General features: G+C 46.6%; 1 protein-coding gene and 1 long non-coding RNA gene across 3 annotated transcripts in view; one reads left to right on the plus strand and one right to left on the minus strand.

Annotated features, from left to right (window-relative positions):
• The first annotated feature begins 433 nt into the window (after positions 1 to 433).
• Positions 434 to 2327, plus strand: LOC130685076 (uncharacterized). The gene is made up of 3 exons (XR_008999510.1): positions 434 to 533; positions 991 to 1063; positions 1317 to 2327. It is a non-coding gene; the product is annotated as an uncharacterized LOC130685076 (long non-coding RNA).
• Positions 2328 to 2613: 286 nt separating this feature from the next.
• Positions 2614 to 19937, minus strand: part of RFX4 (regulatory factor X4) — a 142451-nt gene continuing 125127 nt past the window's right edge. The window contains exons 16-18 of one of the 2 annotated variants that reach the window (XM_036891502.2): positions 14553 to 14715; positions 12674 to 12812; positions 2614 to 4346 (exon numbers count right to left, since the gene is read on the minus strand). In XM_036891502.2, coding sequence (XP_036747397.2) covers positions 4074 to 4346; positions 12674 to 12812; positions 14553 to 14715 — 575 coding nt within the window. In that variant the 3' untranslated portion in view covers positions 2614 to 4073. The remainder of the gene's footprint in view (positions 4347 to 12673; positions 12813 to 14552; positions 14716 to 19937) is intronic. The other variant, XM_036891501.2, reaches the window with a different exon arrangement.

Raw genomic sequence — 19937 nt, forward strand, 5'->3', positions numbered from 1 at the left:
GCACACATTCCAGGCCAGTCACTTACTGTGGGTGGGACCCATATCAGTATTTTTTTTTTAAAGTTGACAGGGTAACTCTAACTGGGAAGCCAAGTCCAATCCTATGTAGAGTCGGAATGTCCCCTGTACAACATCTTTGGTGGAACAGAGGTTTCATCTCAGGTCTACCTTACTTTGAAGCCAGTAAGTATATCCATCTTTGTCTTTTAAGCTTCCACTGATGCTAATTCGCATACTTCAGGCTCCCGACTGAGTCTGAACGCTAATGCCTCCGATACCTACAGCAACCCTCCCCATGTCCTTTCCCCAGTGATAGAGAGTATTTATACTATCCCCTTCCCAGGATTTAACTTGTCAAAAAATCGTGCCATTCTACCTTTAAGAGGTCCAAGAAGTTGAGACTAATAACCCATTTTTACTCTTTCCTCAGATTCACTTTGGACATTTTGACTGATGTCACTTTAAAGCAAATATTAAGGACAAAAGTGGCGAGAGTGGAAAAGAGCAGACGACTACCCGAAGTATCAGAGCGGGTGGGGTTGGCCCCGAGGAAGGGGCTGGCACAAGCTTGGCACTGGTGGTGCAGGTGTAAGGGCTGAGTTCATGGGCATGAGCCTCGGGCTGTTTCTGAGCACCAGCTGGTGGAGCCGTCGCCTGCTCTCCTGCGGCTGCTTCTCTGAATCACTGCCCAGCTGCCAGTCTGTTCTTTGTTTTCCCTAAGCTGTCCACCCTCCTAACCCAGAACTGCCAGCTCTGGTCCATCAGTACACGGACTACAATTTGGGATGTCATAGTCATACACCATCCCACTTGAGGTCCAGAGTTGGGGGGGTGACCCCCTCCAAGACCACGTGGTGGTGAAGCCAAGACTCCCTTTCAGTTTTTCCACAATTTTAGCCCCTCTCCCCATTTCAGTTGGGCTTAACCTTTTTTATTGGTCTGTGACTGGGTTGCAGTCTCTGAGGGGCCACAGATTCCCTTTCTTTCCAGACCTGGGGTATACCAGAGGCCCGACAAGACACAGCAGGATGGATGCCTAGGACGCCACAGGCCTGCAACGTGGGTGAGCCGTCCTGGCTGCTGTTCATGACTTCAGCCACTTTCAAGCTGACAGAGTGCTTTTCAGAAAGAGTCCTAAAGAGGGGTATCCCTTTATTGCCAAGACTCCTCTGTTCTTCCTCTGACAAGTGACTGGCCCCACTCCCAACTGCCAACCTTGCCCATTCCCATTCTGGTGACTGGCTAGGAACCATCAGAGGGAGGGAAGGTGCATTTGAGTCGGGAGCTCACAGCAGCTGTTGTCTTTTCCTAATCAGATCCTACTTGGGTCTGAGGTTGAAGTTTTAGAACAATTGGGAACATAGGCAGTACGCTCAGCTCCCAAGAGATGGGTGCCTCGTGCTGTGGAGAGAGCACCCCGTGCTGTGGAGAGAGCGCCCCGTGACTGCTTACCGGCGTCAAAAGCTGCCTTCTTCCTGCAGTGCTGACGGCTCCTGGTTCCTGGCCATGCGGAGAGCAGGAGGCACACATTCACTCCCCTGCAAAGTTCTCAGAGTGACCACTCTAATCTCTGGGATTCAGGCCCTTGTTGGTTGTGACTGTTTCTGCCTGAAGATCTGCATTTAATGAGCCTGTGGTGGTTACCTGCATGTGGGTGTTTTTTACTATGAGTTGCTGCACCTGGCTAGAGGACCTGACGATTGCTCAAACTTTTGTGCTTAGTCAAACAGACTTACTATACCATTTTGTTTGTGGAGCACTACCTATGAATTGTAAAAGAGCAGCAGGTCGTTATCCTCAGGTTTATTTTATACAGCGGCTAAATCTGAAATTTCATTCCTTTACTCTCCTGTTTTTCTCGTATAATGTCAACAAATGGGTTGTGGCCGAGAGATCAAACTAATTCACCTCCAGAGAGTGAAATCCAACATCAACTTTCTTTTTGTAGGATAACATAGCTAAATATTTTTAAGGGGTGATATGTAAAATACGTAATTTAAATCTGAAATTCATTTTTAGGTTTAAATAGGTTATGCAATAGCAAGGAAGAGCTTGGCTTTAAAAATAAATCTTCCAAAATGCAAATTGAGTTGTCAAATTCTTATGCTTTTTAGTTAAGATAGTCACTGCTGCCATTTCTGGATATTTGTGGCTTTGAATTTGTGTCATAGATCCTACACTTTTAATGTTGGACAAAGCAATCATTTTGCCTTTATATCCTCATTTCTCAGTCCTAGAATTCAAAATGCAGTGCTGGAGAAGAATTTGTTGATACTAAGTTCAGTAATGTTACTGTACTTTTCCAGAAGTTTATTAGTATTTGAAGCACTGCAGTTGAAATATCTTTACACCCAATGATCACTGAAACATAATGAACTAAGTACCAGGGGACCTCTTAATGATGCTGGCGTTGAAGAATAACATTGCCCATAAGAGCTGAAAGGCTCATGCCCTTTGCTGACACTAGCCACAGTGCAAAGTTAAGACAAATCCTTGTATATTGAACTGGCCCCTACAAACCCCAGTCAGGCCATAGATGCTAAATCATTATTCAGGGACTGGATGTGTGACTTATCTGAATTTTAAGGATTGTTTTATGACAAGAGAATGGGGGAACTGGATAAGCACAACCATACAAGACCACTTCGTTTGTTTTGCCTGTTTATACCCTAAGTATTCAGACTGTCAATTATATCACACACATACATACAGAGGTCACAGCAAATGCAAAATGAGAATGAAGAAAGCAGGTCATTTCAATACTTTTTATTTATTTGAGTGTGAAACCATATCTTGCACAACTGTACAGATAAAACTATTTCCATTTTAGCTGTAGACATGATTATCACACTGAACTGTGTGATCAAAGATTTTATTTACAGAACAGTTGCTAAACATCTGATGTCACACTTCCACTTATTTCTTACCCATAGGGTAATAGGCCCACCATAATTGCTTGGTGCATTTTATAATACAGAAAGAAAACCTATGTTAATCTCTAACAAACCTCACAAATTGCTACAAACCTGACAGAAAAATGCCTACGAAAAAATTTTCCAGAAGTACAATACATTTTTATTTCCACACATACACAGTATAGTATAGGCTCAAAGGCACAGCTTTGAATTTTTTTTTTTTTCTATCAAAGTGTCGGAAAGTATTATAGTCTTATGAAGGAACCATGAAAGCCGTTTCACACTTGGTGCTTGGTAAGTTAATGTTTGGTCCATTCAGTTTCAGAGTTAATGCAACTGAGCTGAGTGTGATATTCAGTGCCATAAATCCACAGCCTCACAGAACTTTAAAAACCCCTTTCCTGCCTTTTGCTGACTCTAGCCATTGTGCAAACTTAGGACAAATACTTGTCTGTAGAAGAACCAGTCCCCTACAAACCCCAACCAACTTAAGGCATACAGAACAGGCCTCTTCCTTCCCTCTAGGCAGTGCTTACATTCAAAGACAATCCAAGTACTGTGACAGATGTGAGGGCAACGGGGAGTCTAGAGTTTCCAGACACCTCCATTTAGCCCTGGTGCTCCAGGGAGCAGTGATGACGACACCAGTAGGAAGAAGGGACCCATGAAACATACCTGAGGGCTGTTCGTTGTACAGCAAGGTGGCAGACTGATGGCAAGGTGAGTGCTCTTGGCAAAGTATGTGCCCATCCAAGAACACAAACCCAACTCCGTCTCCAGTATCCATCCTTCAAGACTAAAGAGCTTTTGTCAACAGGAAAATAAGTAGCTTACCGGGGTGTTTGTCAACACAAAGCAAAGTCATGGAACAGAGGGAAAAGGCACAGGTTGGCCTACCCGAAATAGTGCTCTATAGAAACAGTAAAGTCTGTCTTGGCTACAGGAACCCAATCTCAGTGACTTAGTGAGTCCTGTTTTTGAACAGAAGTTTATTCTCCCGACGCTGAATCCCAGCCTCACATTCATTAGGAAAGCAGACGCCTAGGAATAGTCCATGAGCTATGATGTATAGAGATAAAGTCTTCTGGGGGGTGGTTTGGGGGGTTATTATTATTATTAATAATTATTAATATTAAATATGGATTCCTACAATAACAGTCATTTAGCCCATCCTGTGGAGGCCTCTCCGTTGATGTAAGCAAAGCCAGGAAAGTGTTGCATGTGCTCGTACTCGGAATTCCTGCGCGTCGTCAGGGGTGTGTACATGTCACTGGCGTTTCCGTATCTCGTGGAGTGCACAGATGGGCTTGTGTAGCACGTGTTGGCTGTGGGCATCTCTGGCCATCGGGGGGTGACTGGGGTAGGATGCAGTCTTGGAGTACTGCTCATCAGACAGGGTTCCATCCGGGTAGTGGGGTTATTGAAAGGATACTTGTTGAGGGGAAAGAAAATTCCATAAAGTTAAAGTTAGCTTGGAGTTGCATATACACAAGATCAGTCATGTTCGCAGTTTGTTTTAAGTTAAATTTCTGAAGATGCTGTTAAAGTTGATGGGACAGAATCAATGAACTTCTGAAAGACTGAACGTTGGTCTAGGAGGTAACCAACAGAAGTGCAAAGTCAGTGCTACAGTACTACTGACTTTGTGCTCTTAATCTGGAATGTCTTAGGAAGTCAAATCCATGAGAAGGAATAGCCCCACTGGGACTACAGAAGCGTGTGAGTGTGTCAGTGTGTGGGTGTAACAGCATAGGCCAAATAGATGAGGATGCATGGGTGGATGGTTGTTTTATCAGTAGTTATGGAGATGTGATAGGTCTCACTCTATCAACCCAAGAGAACAATACTGTTAAATAAAACACAGTGACATTATTAAAAATAGCATTTTATAGTTGAACCCAATCATGAACTGCAGCCTAAAAGCAGGCTTTTAAAGAGGGAGCCAGTCAACAGTGTCAAAGGTTATTATTAATGTCTATCATTTAGAGAACATCTTTCTGCTTCACATTCACTGAAGTCCTGTAAGACACACAAATAGGAAATGGTAAATTATTGGGCTTGGTGTGAATGTGGGGGAGGGAGCTGAGTAAATTGAGAGGTGGGGGGAGATGCTTTTGTGCGGGCCAAAACAGGTGTTAGTAGCTACAGGAAGGGGAAGCAGTTCCAGAAAGAATTAGGAAAAAGTGAAGTGCTGCTTCTTTTACATTCTTTTCTGTTTCCAAGACAGCTATGCAGATAAACCCCTTTTGGTACAATTGAAGGGGAGGGAGGTGGGGCTCCTCGTTCGCAGGCCACTCTGCACAAAGATCTCCTGGCCGTGCTCAGGGAAAGGACGGGAGCCAGGCGACATGGATGGCAAGGGCAGCGAGGGCTGGAGAGGGGGTGTGTGTGAATGTATGAATTCTTCTGCTCCCCATCTGTCTTCCCTGACAGTTGGAGAGTGGAGCCCCGAGGGATTAGGTGGGAGGCTGCCTCCTGCGGGGGAGACAGACAGGCTGAAGCCTAGACAGCCGGGAGGAGAGGTCATGACAATAATGGTTGCTCTTGGTATCCAAGGGGGCCAAGGGGAGCCCCTCTGCCGCTTTGAGTGGGTGCCCAGGGAAGCAGGGAAGGCTGTTAGGCCCAGAACTTGCAAAGAGAACCAGCTATTCTAGATGAAGGAAGAGGGCTCTGCTTCTCGTAGTGAGGTCTGTCCTAGAAAGGGCAGCGTGCCCTACACAGTAGAGTGCGGCCCCTTCACAGTCTAACGAACAGGTAGGAAAGGGGGAGACGGGCGTAGGCAGTGCCTAGGGATACAAGGCAGAGGCCCCAAGGGCTGCTGCCGAGGAGATTATGGCTCTCATATCCCTGAGATGGATCAGACAGGCTTAAGTATACCCAGGTACCCGTTCTGGGAACCTACAGGATGCTGATTGTATGGCAGCCATAGCGGACCCTCAGGCCTGGGCAAGTGCGATTCTAGGCCAGGACCCAGTCTAAATCCCAAGGAGATAGGGTCTCATAGTAAGACTGGAACCTGCTTGGAAAAACAAGAACCCAGGTATTAAACAGGTAGTATTACATATTATTACAAAACAGTCTTTGATGTTGTTTTCCTGATACTCTCTCAAGGGAGCTCCCTGGATGCGTGTCACCTCACCTCACAGTGTGCTCCCTCACACAAAGGCCTCTTCTCTGGCCCTAAGGGATGCCGCGCTGGTTCCCATCTCTCAGGATTTTGTCCTGCCTGTTCCCTGGGCCTCGAACCCTCCTTTACCACCCCTAACCCCAAGCCCTTCGTGTGCTTGCTTCAGCTCAGATGTTACTTCCTCAGAGACTTTCTGGACATCCCATCTCAGGCTAAATGCCCCACCCTCCGCCTCTCAGGTCAGGATCTTCCCACCGGTTTATATATCCCTAAGTGCCAGGTAGGGCTCTGTCATGTTCACCACCATATTCCCAACATCTGGAATGATATCTGGCACCTAGTAGGTGCTAAGTAACTATGAGGAGAATAAGCACTGGGATGAGAATAAGCACTTGGAAGAACCCTACGGATCCACATAGTCCCACCCCGTGTCGTACAGAGGAGAAAACCAGGTGAAATGTGCCCCCAAAGTCATGGCACAGGCTAGCGGAAGGGCTGGCATAAAAACTCAGTCCTGGGGTGCTGCTTTGGTCCACGTCAATCTCACTGGAGGACAAGGCATGACCTACCACAGTGGAATTACACAGGAGGGCAGGGCGCTCCTTTTTTGGAATGCAGCCCATTAAACTTTAATCTGTCAATCTTCCTTTGAGCTCCCTCTTCCCCTACGGACCACAGGGCCTTGTAATCAGGACCAGGCCTTGCTGGTTCTACATGGCCTGTGTAGGTAAAATGTCACAGTGTGGACTTGGAGCCTCCTTCGTGCAGAACCCAACAGTGTGGCTTGTGTGCCTAATCAAGGACCCTAGCTGCAGCTGTGCCCAGAGGTTGTCACAGACTCAAAAGAGTAATTGCCTGGAAATGAGACTGGCTCAAAATATCTCCAATGTGACAATAAAATTCTGTTACCACAGAATCCAGCATGGAAAATTCTGTCCTGTTAGGTCAGCTAATTGCAAATGAGTCAGTGACTCGCTTTCCCCGTGGTGAAGAGACCATTGACAGAGGAGAGGCTGAAGTGCCGGCTGCCTTGGCCTGGCGATCAGCGCCAATGGAGCCTCTATTCAGCCCGGCGGGAGCACCAGGGCCGGCCCGTGGCCCCTGCCTCACCTCTCACACTTCATATCCGGTTTCGTGCAGGGTCCTTGAGCATGCTGGGCACAACCCTGGGGTCCAGAGAGCTCGGCCCAGAATAAAGGCGCTCTTTGTTGAGGGACCATAACAGGAAGTTACCCTTTTCTGGGTCAAATCACATGCTGTTGCTACTGATGTTAAAATGGAGATGAGTCATCAGTTCTCACCCTTAGAGAGGTGTGTGAGGCGGGCTTGTGGGACACGTGTGTGTGTGTGTGTGTGTGGATAAGGAGTCAAAGGTTCCATCAAGTGGCCGCGGTGCAAATCCACCTCTGCTGCGATTGACTTTGGGCCTCTGTGGAACCATGTTAGCAAGTCTATTTTGAGAAATGACTCCTCACACCGTGGGCTGACTTTCCTGCACATGGAGAGGAAGAATGAGCCCTTTATCCCAGACCCTGACAAGTGGGCTACTACTTGAGCAAGGGGTGAGAGGTGGCCCAATCAGGAGCACAAACTGTTTTCCTATGAGAGGCGGTGCTCCCCACACCGACCTGCTGCCAGTGGGCCTGCCCCAGGCAAGCTTCTTTTTAGCCTCTTCTGGAAGAGGACGTGGCTCCCCAGATACCTGCCAGACCATCCACATCTGCTTTTGAGCTCAGCATTGAGTTAGTACATGGGAAACACTTAGAACTCCAAGCAGTAAGATTTGAAAACCTGTTAGCTATTATTAATATTCTTCTTCCAATCAAAGGATCGTGGTCCAGGAATGATAGGAAGAGCCACAGTGACTATCTTGTCCTACCTCAATCAAAGGATCGTGGTCCAGGAATGACAGGAAGAGCCACAGTGACTATCTTGTCCTACCTCTCATTTTATAAATTGGGGTCAAGAGGGGGGAAATGATCTGCATAAAGTCACACAACAAATAAGCACCAGAGTAAGAATCTATCATCTATTCATTCATTTCACTGACAAGTATTCACTGAGGGCCTGCTAAGGGCCCAGTCTGTTCTGGGTCCTGGGAGTACAATGATCAGGAAAAAAGGATTTGGTCCCTGCCATCACAGAGCTAGGATTGTGAAGGAGACACATATTAATTCTTCACACAAGATACAATAACTGTGGTGTTACAAAGGATAATAATGGCAATATACACAAACAGTGTTACCTGTGAGCCAGGACCTGTTCTAACCTTTGTTAATAACAACCCTAAGAACTAGGTACTATAACTATCCCCATTTTTCAGATGAGGCAATTGAGATCATCAGACGCAGGGCTGGGATTTGAACCCAGAAACCTGGCTCTTCAGTCAGAGATCTTACTCCAGTCTGGCTGACTGACTCGTATTCCTGTCGGCCCAGGATGCTATCATAAAGAGCAGCAGCCTGGGAAAATTCTGTAGCAGTCACTGGGCGTCTGGATCAAGGACCCCTGCCCTGGGCTGGGCTGCTGGGGATTCTCTGAGAGCTTGGGACTGGCTGGCAAGGCTGGCCTGGGCCACACTGAGGAGCAATAAAGAACAGCCTTCTCGTCCACTCTAAGTGTATTTCTAGCCACATAGCTTCTGGTTGATCAAATGGCTTTTGAGTGCAAACCTGCTGACAGGGTAGACGTTCCACAAATGTGTATTGGATGAGCCTCAGAAATATTCTGTGGCCATGTTTTTAGTCTGGTTTGTTTTCTCTTTTCGGGCAGGCAGGAGAATAGGGACCTGGGTAGGGGCAGCTGCCACCACCCTTGTTCACTTACTTTGATGTGAACAAGTGCAGCAGAGTTTCAAAAAGGTGTTTCTCTGAAATAATTCAAACCTTACACTGTGAAACCTCACCCATCTGGACCCACAGTTTCAGAAATTATGAGAACTCAAGCAGTGCTGGAGGTTTACCTTTGTATCACCATGAAGAAAGCATGTGTTGTGCAAGTAAATAGTATGAACAAGGGCACACACATCCTCTTTCAAAAACCAAATGACTTCAAATTATTTTAAGCGTATAAACGCTGGGATGCATGAGATTACTGCATTCCCAGATGTGCTGTATCCATCCTTCAGACAAACCTGGCAGGCATTTATTTGGAGAAATGAATTTTGGTGACTCTTGTACTGATGACCAATTACATTCTTTAGCCATATTCTATAATTACGGTTTTCTTCAATTCAGATTGATTGAATTGAATAGCTGGCCCTCTGCTCTGGGAAGCTGAAACTGATTAGCCCTGCAGCGGATTTTCCCCTATTTGCTCAACCTTAAACTGAAGTGCCAGGAAGGGAAAGAAAGTGTCTTGGGTGCATAACTCTTCTCTTTGGTAACTTGAGACTTCAGAGAATTCTTGGACTAACCTCTGAATTTACCTCCCACCCTCTACAGTACACACTGGCGTGGTGTTCAGTGCTGCCCCGGCCCCTGGGGAATTTGCCTGAGTTTGCTTTGTCACTCGCTGGATGCATGACCTGAGGCAAATGACCTGCTGAGGCTGTTCCCTCACTTTTAAAAAGTAGAGAAAAAATGCCTTCTTCCTGAGGTTGCTATGAAAATTGACCTTAAATCTGTGTAGTTGAAATTGCCTAAGACAGAGCTTGATGCAAAATTGTTATTGAAAAACAAAACAAAGGATTCTTGCCTTTGGACATTACTTTCCCAGAAGCGCTGACCTCACCCACCAACCTGGGTAGAGATGTGATTTAATCAACTTCTCTTGAATACTGTAATTTTGTATGGTGACAGATGGTAACTAGACCTGTCTTAGTGACCATCTTGTAATGTATAAAAATATTACAGATCACTATCTTGTACACCTGAAACTAATATGTCAATTATAATTCAATAAAAAGAAATAATTTAAAATTTAAAAAATATATCAACTTCTATCCACCCCCCCTCCCCTTTACAAATGGAGGCATCAACCATACAGTGGGAGTGTGTGACGGGGTAAGAGGTTGTCCAAAGTCCTCGTCTAAGAGCCACAGGGCATGGTGCTGAGGGGGCAGGCCAAGGACCCGCCACCTCCCACACCTAGTCTGAATTCAGAGGGCTCTTCCTGGGCTTTCGTTTAGTTCTCTACCCCTCCAGCCAAGACTAGCTATTAAATGATAGATGGTGCTCTAGTCAGGGACCCTTGTGGCTTCCAGAGCGGATACTGCAGGCCTATCTCTGATCACCAGGGACACGGCCTTTGGGAGACCCTGGCTTCTTTTTATGGCAATGACTTTAAAAATATCACCCCAGAAAAATCAGCTCCAGAAATTTCACAAGGAGGGATGAGGGAGTGAAACAAGAAGGAAGGCCAGACCAGGAGCTGCGGTTTGGGGCTTCGGCCTCATCTGGCCACTGCTGCTGACTACACTAGTGTCCCCTACTGGAGCACGACTCTCCCGAAGCAGGCCCACAGTTCATTCTCATCCTCCACTGTATTCTCAGAGAAGAGAGCAGTTCTGGCCACCTAGTGGGCCCCCAACAATCACGTGAGGACCAAAGGAAGGAATGAATGAGCTGCTGAGACCCTGTAAGTGTGGCCCATCTATGGTAGCAGCTGTAAGTCATTTCGCGGGTCACAGTGAGGAGCGCCGCCTCTGCTCTCAAGAGGAGCAGCACCTCAGGGGCTGGCGTCTCTGCGTGACGCAGCTGGAGGCCTCTAATGAATGCCCCAGGTGATGACTTAGTGGCATCAACTTCTTGGCCTGCCTGGGGATTATACCAGGGCTCCCCTTGGTACTGCAGATGGAAATCAAAACAGACACCTGTTTGCCCTGCATGCCCTTGTATTGCAGGTACATTCTCCTTGTGCCCTCCCTGGGGGCAAGCCTGTGTGCTGCCAGCTGATGTAATTGTGGCCTCCATCCTCCCTCAGGTCCTGCCATCTCTGCTCTGGACTCCTGCAAGTGCTTCCTAACAGCTCCCTGCCTCTCCTGGGCCCCTCGGGTCCTCCTGAGTGCTGGAGAGCTCTCATCTTCCCTAGCAGAGCTCTCATCATGCCCGCCTCCCCGGCTCCCAACCTGCAGTATGAGTGAGCACCCCTGGCACGCCATACTGTTGTTTGTGCACACACACACACCCCCGTTTACTCATCTGTTTAATAGACACTGAGTGAATGCCAACATATGAGAGGTGGCAGAGAGAGGGGGGCATGGGGTCACACTGCCTGGGTTCAAATCCTCGGGCAAGTTCTCTCACTGCTTTTCTGGCAAGGGTTACCATGACAAAGGGTAATGTGCTCAGGACAGTGCCTGGCACGTGACCAGTGTTCAGTCAAAGCTGGCTGCTCTTTTTGATAGGTACCACGTCCCGTGAGCTGGGAATGTTAGACTTCGTTATTGCCTGCAGAGCTCGGGGGTCTGCGGAAGTCAGGAGTGTCAGGGACTGGGACGGGGTGTGAGAAGCAGTGCCGACAGAGGGAAGCCCAGGTGCTACGTGGGTCTGAGGAGTGGCACCTGACAAAGTCACGGAGGAAGGAAGGGGTAGTGCCAGGAAATGCCAAGACCGTGAGACGCATGTCCTGAACAAGCAGAAGAGGCTGGGGAAGAGAATCTCAGTCTGAGGGAGCCATCCATATCTGCAGAGACACAGGGCAAACTGCCCATTCAGGGGCCCGGAAATGGGTTGGCACAGCTGAAGCAAAGATGGGGTGGGTGTGCTTGGGAGGCCAGAGAGGCAGGCCGAGGCCAGACAGTAACGAGGCTTGAGAGACATGCTCAAGAACTGACGTGACTCTGAAAGGGATGACGTGCAAAAGACAGAGAGTGTTATGGCCAGCTGGACTCTTCCTAAAAGAGTCCTCCAGCTGCAGTGTCAGGGATGGACCAGAAATGGGGCACGTTTAGTGACACGGAGGCCGATGGAAGACTTTTGTCATCGTCTAGGTTTAAAGACCTGAGGCTGCGGCAAGGATAGCAGGGAGCAGAGACCCTGAGGGTGTGGACATGGTTGGAATGGGTGCCCAGCTGAGCTTGGGGCCAGTGCACGGGGAAGTGTCTAAGACAAGCAGCACGCCCGATGCTGGTGTTACAGGTGCAGCCATGATTCCCATTCACCACAGGCCACAGAGGGTCAGTTTGGCTGGTTAGACAGTGAAAGGCCAAGGGGAATGTGTGGCCTGAGGATGATCTGATAAAGGGTCTGTCTCAGGAGGATTCCTCTGGTAAGATTGTGTGTGTAGGTGGGACTGCAAAGGAACAGACATGAGACCAAGAGACAGAATGATGTCAATAGTCCTGACAGGACTTGATGAGGCTCTACACCTGGGAGATGGTGATGGAAAGGAGACAAAAAGGGCCAGTGTGAGTGTGGCTGCCCAGAAAAGGGCCCCAGACATTGCAGTTGATTGGGTCCTGGCATTAAAGAGGCCAAAGAGAGGGCAGAACTAAAGACACAAGAGAGAGTGGAACATGCACGCGGCTGGAGCACCCGCTGTGGGCAGCCACTGCAGGGCAAGACCATCCTCTCCTTGGTGACACACGGGCCGCACACACTGTATACAGAGGTGCTAATTAATCACGTTACAGTGACGAGACCTGGCACTGGGTGTGTGAGCCCCGCAAGCAGGCAGACCCGCCACTCACCTGTGCAGAGCCCCTGTGGTAAGGGGCGTAGTGGAGCGGCCCAGAGACGGCCGTGTCGTGGGGGAGGCCCGGGTACTGGCTTTGCATGGCTGGAGGGTGCTGGGTGCCATAGCTCCCGTAGTCGTAGCTTCCTGGGTATCTGAAACGCAGGACCGTGGGGACCAGTGTGAGTGACAGCAAGGAGAACAGACTGGTGTGACACCTTTAGAAATCAACCTCATCTATCTTTTTCCCTTTTTGTCATTCTTTTCTTTCTTTCTTTCTTTCTTTCTTTCTTTTTTTCTGGATTTTTCTTCTTTTTCATTTTTGCCCTCTCCAGTCTGGCTTTGTTGTGGTGAATTTAAACTCCCAGGCTGATTGCCTTCTCCCCGCAGCACACCTCCCTTGCCACCTGGTGAGGGCTCCGGGGTGAAAGCTAGCTCGGAGCAAAACCTAATTAGGGCTGCAAACCTCTACTCCTGCTAAGAAAGCCTCACAGTAGAGCCTGAAGGCAGGTAGGGGAAAAAGAAGAAATTACTTTGGGATTTATGTGTTTGTATTGTTCAGGTCTCTGCTTCCCTAGTGTGGGGAAGGATGTCATATGTTCGTGGAAGAAAACTCCACGGCTGGGTCAGCCAGGCGCCGAGACTGGGGTTCCACCACTCTCCAGCTGTGGGGCTTCGAACTGCTGGCAGCCTTGTTTCTCACATTTGTAGCAATGCTGCACATGGTTATTCTGGGGGTCATATATGTAAAGAGACTCTATCAAATAGAAAGTCCTATGGAAACACTGGAAATTTTTATCACTGTTCCTCTTACTAAGATCTTTACGAGACACATGCTGACACATGACCATGTGGGTGTCTGTTCCACCATTCCTGCAGAATCCAAAAGCTTTCTGAAATAATTTTCAAAGTCTATTCTTAATGTATGAGAAGACACTCTAAGAGGTCCCCAGAGAAAACTGCGGCTGCCCGCCTGACTGCTTGGGTCACCTGGACCTAAAAATGCAAGGATATCAGCAGCCAGGCCAGCACCCGCCCTCAGAGGGGTCCCCTTGCTGCCTACGCTGGGCCAGCGAGTGCAGGGGACCCGCGGGGTCCTCCTCCTCCTCCCAGGTCCTCCGTGGTGTGTGGGCATCTGGTTTGTGAGGCTCGCTGCACCCACATGGCACAGTCTCCTCTTCTCGGAGATAAGGGCCCTTTTTAACTTCACAAGTGTTTATCAGATCACTGCACGTTAGACGTTGTACAATTAGTGCCTTCTGATAAAGACACTGCATGATGGCAGAAAGCTACTACGATTCAGGTAACATTTTCAAACAGACTTGTAGTTACTCACTGCAGCAACAGTACTACATTGATTTGGAAAAAAATATGAACAAAATGAATGATTTATTTATTCAGGGCCTAAAGCACCACCAGACCCCCCAGGGATGCCGAGCCACATTGTACCTGCCATCCCTGGGGGACATCCAGCCCTCAGGTGGGGAAGCCCTCCTCTAAGCCAGTCACACAAACCCAGACCTACTATGGAGCTTCACACGGCCACAAAGAGCACAAAGGGCCACTAAGAGGCAGTGTTGAGAGGAAAGGAGTAAAGAGGGAAGAACAGGCTTTGGAGGCAGACAGATGCTCAGTCTGGGCCCCACATTCACAAGCTGTGTGACCTGGGGGACTGGACTTAAATAATCAAGTTCAGTTTCCTCTTGTGTAAAACATGGTCACTACCACCTGCCTCACCCAGTGGTTGTGGGGACTGCATGCCATGCTTAGACACGGTGCTGAGCCACTCAGCAAAGGGTGGTGCTTCCTGTCCTTTAAGAAAACAGCCGCTAAGTAAACCATACTCTTTAAAATCAAATCGAGAAGTAAGCCAATGTCCCAGGACAGCCACCTACCCGTGCTCCTCTCTGTGGTGGTAAACTGGGATCCTGTGTGTGACGGAGGACGAAGGCACATGAGAATTCCTCATACAGGGCAGCTGCTGGGAGTTTTCAGCTGGGGACCCGGCCGCTGTCGTCACCGTGTACGTTAGAGACCACGTGTATGACTGCATCGGTCCTGCAGGCACAAGTGAAGATGCATACGTCCCTGACACAGTTCTTGTACCCTCTTTCTTCCCAAGAACACTTTTAAGGCTTCCCATTGCTCTGAAACTGAAAGCCAAACTCTTCACAGAGCATGTGTCTGTGTCCTCGCTCCTCGCTGACTCCACCAGAAGCAACCCCCATCCCTGCCTTGGTTCCATCTGATCCAGCCACAGTATCTTTCACTTCTTCCAGAGCACCATGATTCCCAGCACCGCAGGGCCTTTGCACATGCTCTTTCTGCTGCCTGGAACCCTCACTCTTCCCTTAATACCCACTCATTCTTCATATCTCAAGGCAGAGAAGCTGTTTCCTAACCCCAGACTAAGTCAGATCCAATGTTACACTATATTCCTTCATGGTGCCTACCACAGTCGGATCCCTGATGCTTATTAGCACAGAGCCTGGTGGCCACAGACTTTAAATACAACATTTAAAAGGAAGAAAAGGGAAAAGAAAGATAGGAAGAATGAGATGGAGGAGGGGAAAGAGAGAGGACAAAAGAAAGTCGGGGCAATGTAGCTCAGACAGACATGGCAAAAAAAAAACTTCTCAACAATCAACTCAACAGGTGTTAAGGATCCAACAAATTGCTTTAAGCAAACTTAAGTAGATTATTGGGCTCTGCCTGCCCAGGTCTTTTTGAAGATTATTAGACAGTGACCTTAACGGTGACCTATTCCATATGTGTTATTAATGCCATTAATTTACTTTTTAATTGGATACCTTGGAAGTGCTAGGGACTGGGAAAAGAAACTGAGAAAATTTAAAACCTTCATAAAAATTCATAAAAATGCTTAAGAATTTTGAGAGATGGTTAGAATTTTAAAAATGGGAATTTAAGAAATCACTAATAGCATGACAACTCTTTGACTTAATTTCTGATAAGTTTTAGATGTTGGTATAATGGAAATAATTATATCTGTTTTAGAAGGTAGAGGGAATGGGATTCAACACCCGTGACAGATACATGGAAAACTGAATTGGTTAAGGGAGTCTATTTTTAAGATGGAAGTAAAAGAAAACTTGGTTCTCCAATTCTGTATTTTCTGCAGCAGACTACTTCTATCTTAAAATCCCTCTGGGAAGATAAAGGTTTTCATTTGAAAGATTCAGTCCATTCCATCCCAAGGAAGTTGCAAATAACACATGACTAGCTGCATTGACAAGGAACAGGAGAAAGCAAAGAGCTGGTGGATCGGCCCTGTGCCAGGTATGTGACAAAGACTCAGTGAGGAACACACTTAAAGGTAGGTGAAAATGGAATCCTACTTTAAATACATTTGCTGATTGTTACAAGAGCTCTGTATTGAATCCGTTTGTAAACTGGAGTCTTGGAATGCAAATAATGTCCTCCTTTTTAAAATCAAGTGACAAAGATTCAGTACAAGTGCATGAAAGGAGACACCATTTACTGAGCGCCTAATATGGACCAGGCACTGTGCTAAGTGCTTTACAGATACTCTTAAGAGAAATATTATCCCTAGTTCACAGATGAGGGTTACATCTCAAAAAATTTCAGGGAGTGCATAGGAATCCAGAAAATTCAAGAAATTAATATGAAAGTGGAAGTGAAAGAAGAAATTAAAACAAAATTGGAGCAAAAGGTATAATCAGGAATGAGGCAAAACATGCATACCCGGAAACGTGCATACCCTAAAGGCCCAAGTTCTTCCTATAGGAGGTCAGTAAATATGGTTCAGAGTTTTCCAGGAGTCAGTGTAACAAGGGAAACTTGACAAGTCAGGAGCATAAGATAGTTAACAAATTGCTTAGGAGTACACTGTCTTGGAATTAAAACCCAGCAGTAATTCCTCCCAGCTGCCTTCCTAAGGAGGCACCTCAACTGTTCAGCAGGTCCTCAGCAGCGCCCTTACGGCGGACTCCACGTCTGGATGCTTGGGACTCTTCCTCCTGTCAGCACTGATTTCAGGCTGGTGGCAGCAGACGGAAGTCCAGTTCAGGGAAACTTGGAATGTGACACTTGCCCAAGGTTCCCTGGCAAGTGGGCGGCCCAGCGGGGCTCTGAGCCCTGCTCCTTCTCCTGCTTTCCACCCTCTCTACCCTAATGTCTCTTCACTCTGGGTCCTAGTTCTGCCGCATACTTGCTGCAAGCTCTCAGGCAAGCCTCTCGGACTTTATGAGCCTTCCTTTTCCATCATCTGTGTAACAAGGATAATATCTATCCTGCAGGACTGTTTTCAGGATTAGCTCTTTGCCAAAGAGCCTGGCACGGGGTAAGCTTTTCATGATATTCCAGCACTCTTCATCACGAATTCAGGTATTCTTATATCCGACTGCCTTAAAGTAGAAATTTGTATAGGTCCCATTTCAGATTCCCAGGAAGAAAGATATGTTTCCTGGGTCAGATTCCGTCTCCAGGGACGAAATGTTTGACTCGCAGTAATTTAACTAATTACAGCAAACTTATAAACATGTTTTTAAAATAAAATCATAGGTGTCCTTATTCACCAGTATAGCTAAAAGTTCTCCCTTCCTTGTTTGCATATGTACATCATATACAAAAAGATAATGATTTTTGCAGGGCTCTCTGTTAGGTACCATTTAGAATAATTTATAACAACTGCAAGAGGACTGGAAGGCAAAATCCTCCAAATAATCATTTGCTGGATGATTGAGTTCTATGTGACTGCCCTCCTCTATATTTTGCACTTCCTCTGACATTATATTACTATGGTAATTTTTAAAAAGGATCCTTTTTATTAAAACAAGTGATCTCTAGGTGGTAGGATCGAGTATGGTTTAAAATTTTTGCTTTATTTTGCTTGTCTGTATTTTTCTATAATGAATGTGTATTGCCTTGTGAAAACATTATTAAAATATATTAAACACATTTTACAATGGGAAGTGGAATTGGAGGGGGCTGGGAAGTTTGGGAGAACAATGAACCAGGCACAGCAAGCAAGTAATTAACCCTTCAAGCCCCTGGGACTCGGGAGAGCACAGCGAGGTCAGTGGGTATTTATGAGGGCAGCTAAGGAAGCCAGAGGATTTTCCTTTTTGTCCCCAAGCAGTAGGAAGACGGGTGATAATAGCCATCACCTGAGAGAATGCAGCAGAAGTTACTTTTGTGTGCACTCCCGGAGCACAGCGACCGTTCCTTATTCATCTCTGTATCCCCAACAGAGGGTCTGCCAAATAGTAGGTGTTCAGTAAATTTTTGTTCTATTGAATTTGTTGTTGAAGGAGTAAATGCTGCTAGAAATAGACGTTATCAAACAAAAAGCTAGTGGAACTCTTGGAAAAATGGGCTCCTGTGGTCTGGGAAACAAAACCCCTAAATGGCCATGTGCCAGCAATCTAACAGATCCACTCAGGCAGGCTTAAGCAGATTAACACCTACTGGCTTGGGTGAGAAACCCTTTTGCCTGGGGAGCAGAAAGAACACCCCTTGCATTCCCTTTCCTACCAGTGGGACCTCCAGTGAGAATTGCTGCTGCTGCTTTTCAGGGAAAGTAATAAAAGAAAATCTGTGCGGTTAACAGTTGTGCTTAATTTTTAAGACAGCTCCAATGCTTTTATTTGTTGGTAAAACAATAAGAAACCTTCCCTATTTGTCTAATTCCCACATCTTTCTCTTATTCTCCCATTCCCACTCTCCCATCTCGACTTAAAAGTCTGAGGAAGGTCCTGATGGGTGAGATACTATAAAGATCCTGTAACTACAGAGGAAGGTTGCTGTCCAGGTTACAGTGTTAAAACTGCAGCAGAGGGACATTTCCTTTCCTTCCTATCCTCAGCAAAATGTTCTTCTTCCCGGAGTTTTTTTTTTTTTTTTTTTTTTTTTTTGCCTGGAAGGGGTTTTAAACACAGGACAGGAAGGGTGTTTGGAATACAACAAGCAATCAGTAATGATTCTTTGAATGAATGAATAGCCAACATAAACCAGACCTCATGCTAGTTTCTTCTCATACACTGACTCTTGGATCTCCACAGTAACCTTTTGCAGTAGGTAGTATTACCTCCTTTTTCAGGTGAGAAAATTGAGGCTCAGGACTGCTCAAGGTAAGCAGAATTGGGATTTGAACCTAGATCCGTCCAACTCCAGAGCTTTTCCCTGACAATAGTTGTTTCTCACGCTGGCATGTGCATTTGAATCACTGAAGAACTTAAAATGCAGATTCTGATTCAGTCGTTTGGGAATTGAGCCAGCGATTCTGCATTTATAACATGCTTCTAACCGATGACCGCGCTGTTGGTCATGGACCATGCCTTAAGTAGCAAGGCTCTATTAACACAGTGCTTCCGGGCAGGTATCCTGCATGCTAAGGGCCACTAAAAATCAGAAGCTGTGAATTCTGGCACAGATTTGAACATTTAGACTATTTCCCAGGCTACCTGGCCATACCCCTCCTTCAGATCTTGAACCAAACTGTTTGAACCTTTTCCCCAGTAGGATTCCATGAACCATCACAGAGGTTGCTCAGTTTTTGAGCTAACCTAAGCCTTTTATTAGTATACTCCTAAAAAATAAGCTCCTTCAAGTTTGTCTAGTTTCTAGATCTGCCCACCCTATGCAGTAGCCACAAGCCACAGGCGGCTATAAAATTAAAATTCATTAAAATAAATTATAATTAAAAATTCACTTCCTTAATTGCACTAGCCACATTTCAAGTGCTCAGTACCCACATGTGGTTAGTTATCTACTCCTTTGAATGGCTCAGATTAAGAAAAACACTTGCCATCACACAGAAAATTCTATTTGAACAGTTGCTTGACATGTAACTGTGTCATGTAAGCCTCAAGACTGAACAGGGAAAGATTTCATCTATCTGTAAAATAGCCCCACTGGCTATCATCTACCCTCAAGGTAGTGCTGCTTAAGGAGAATACGTGCTGAAGTTGGGAACCTCATCTGTTTGACTTACACTTTATCAATAGTTCTGTGGCCAAAATCTGATGGACAAAACTGACCAGAGGCAGCAAATGAATCCATGTCCCTAGAGAGACGTTGATTCATGATCTGGCCCCCACCTACCTGGCAGCTTTCTCTCCTGCCACTCTCTCCCTTATTTATATTCACGATTCACTCCCCACCATACCGGGGCTCTTTTCTGCCTCAGGCCTGTGCACATGCTGCTGCCTGAATGTTTTCTTCCTCTCCCCACCCCCATCTTTATGTGGTTGTTTCCTTGGGATAATTAAGGTCTCAGATAAGTGTTAGCTCCTCAGAGA

The sequence above is a fragment of the Manis pentadactyla genome, chromosome 10, assembly GCF_030020395.1.
Source record: "Manis pentadactyla isolate mManPen7 chromosome 10, mManPen7.hap1, whole genome shotgun sequence".
Lineage (NCBI taxonomy): Eukaryota > Metazoa > Chordata > Mammalia > Pholidota > Manidae > Manis > Manis pentadactyla.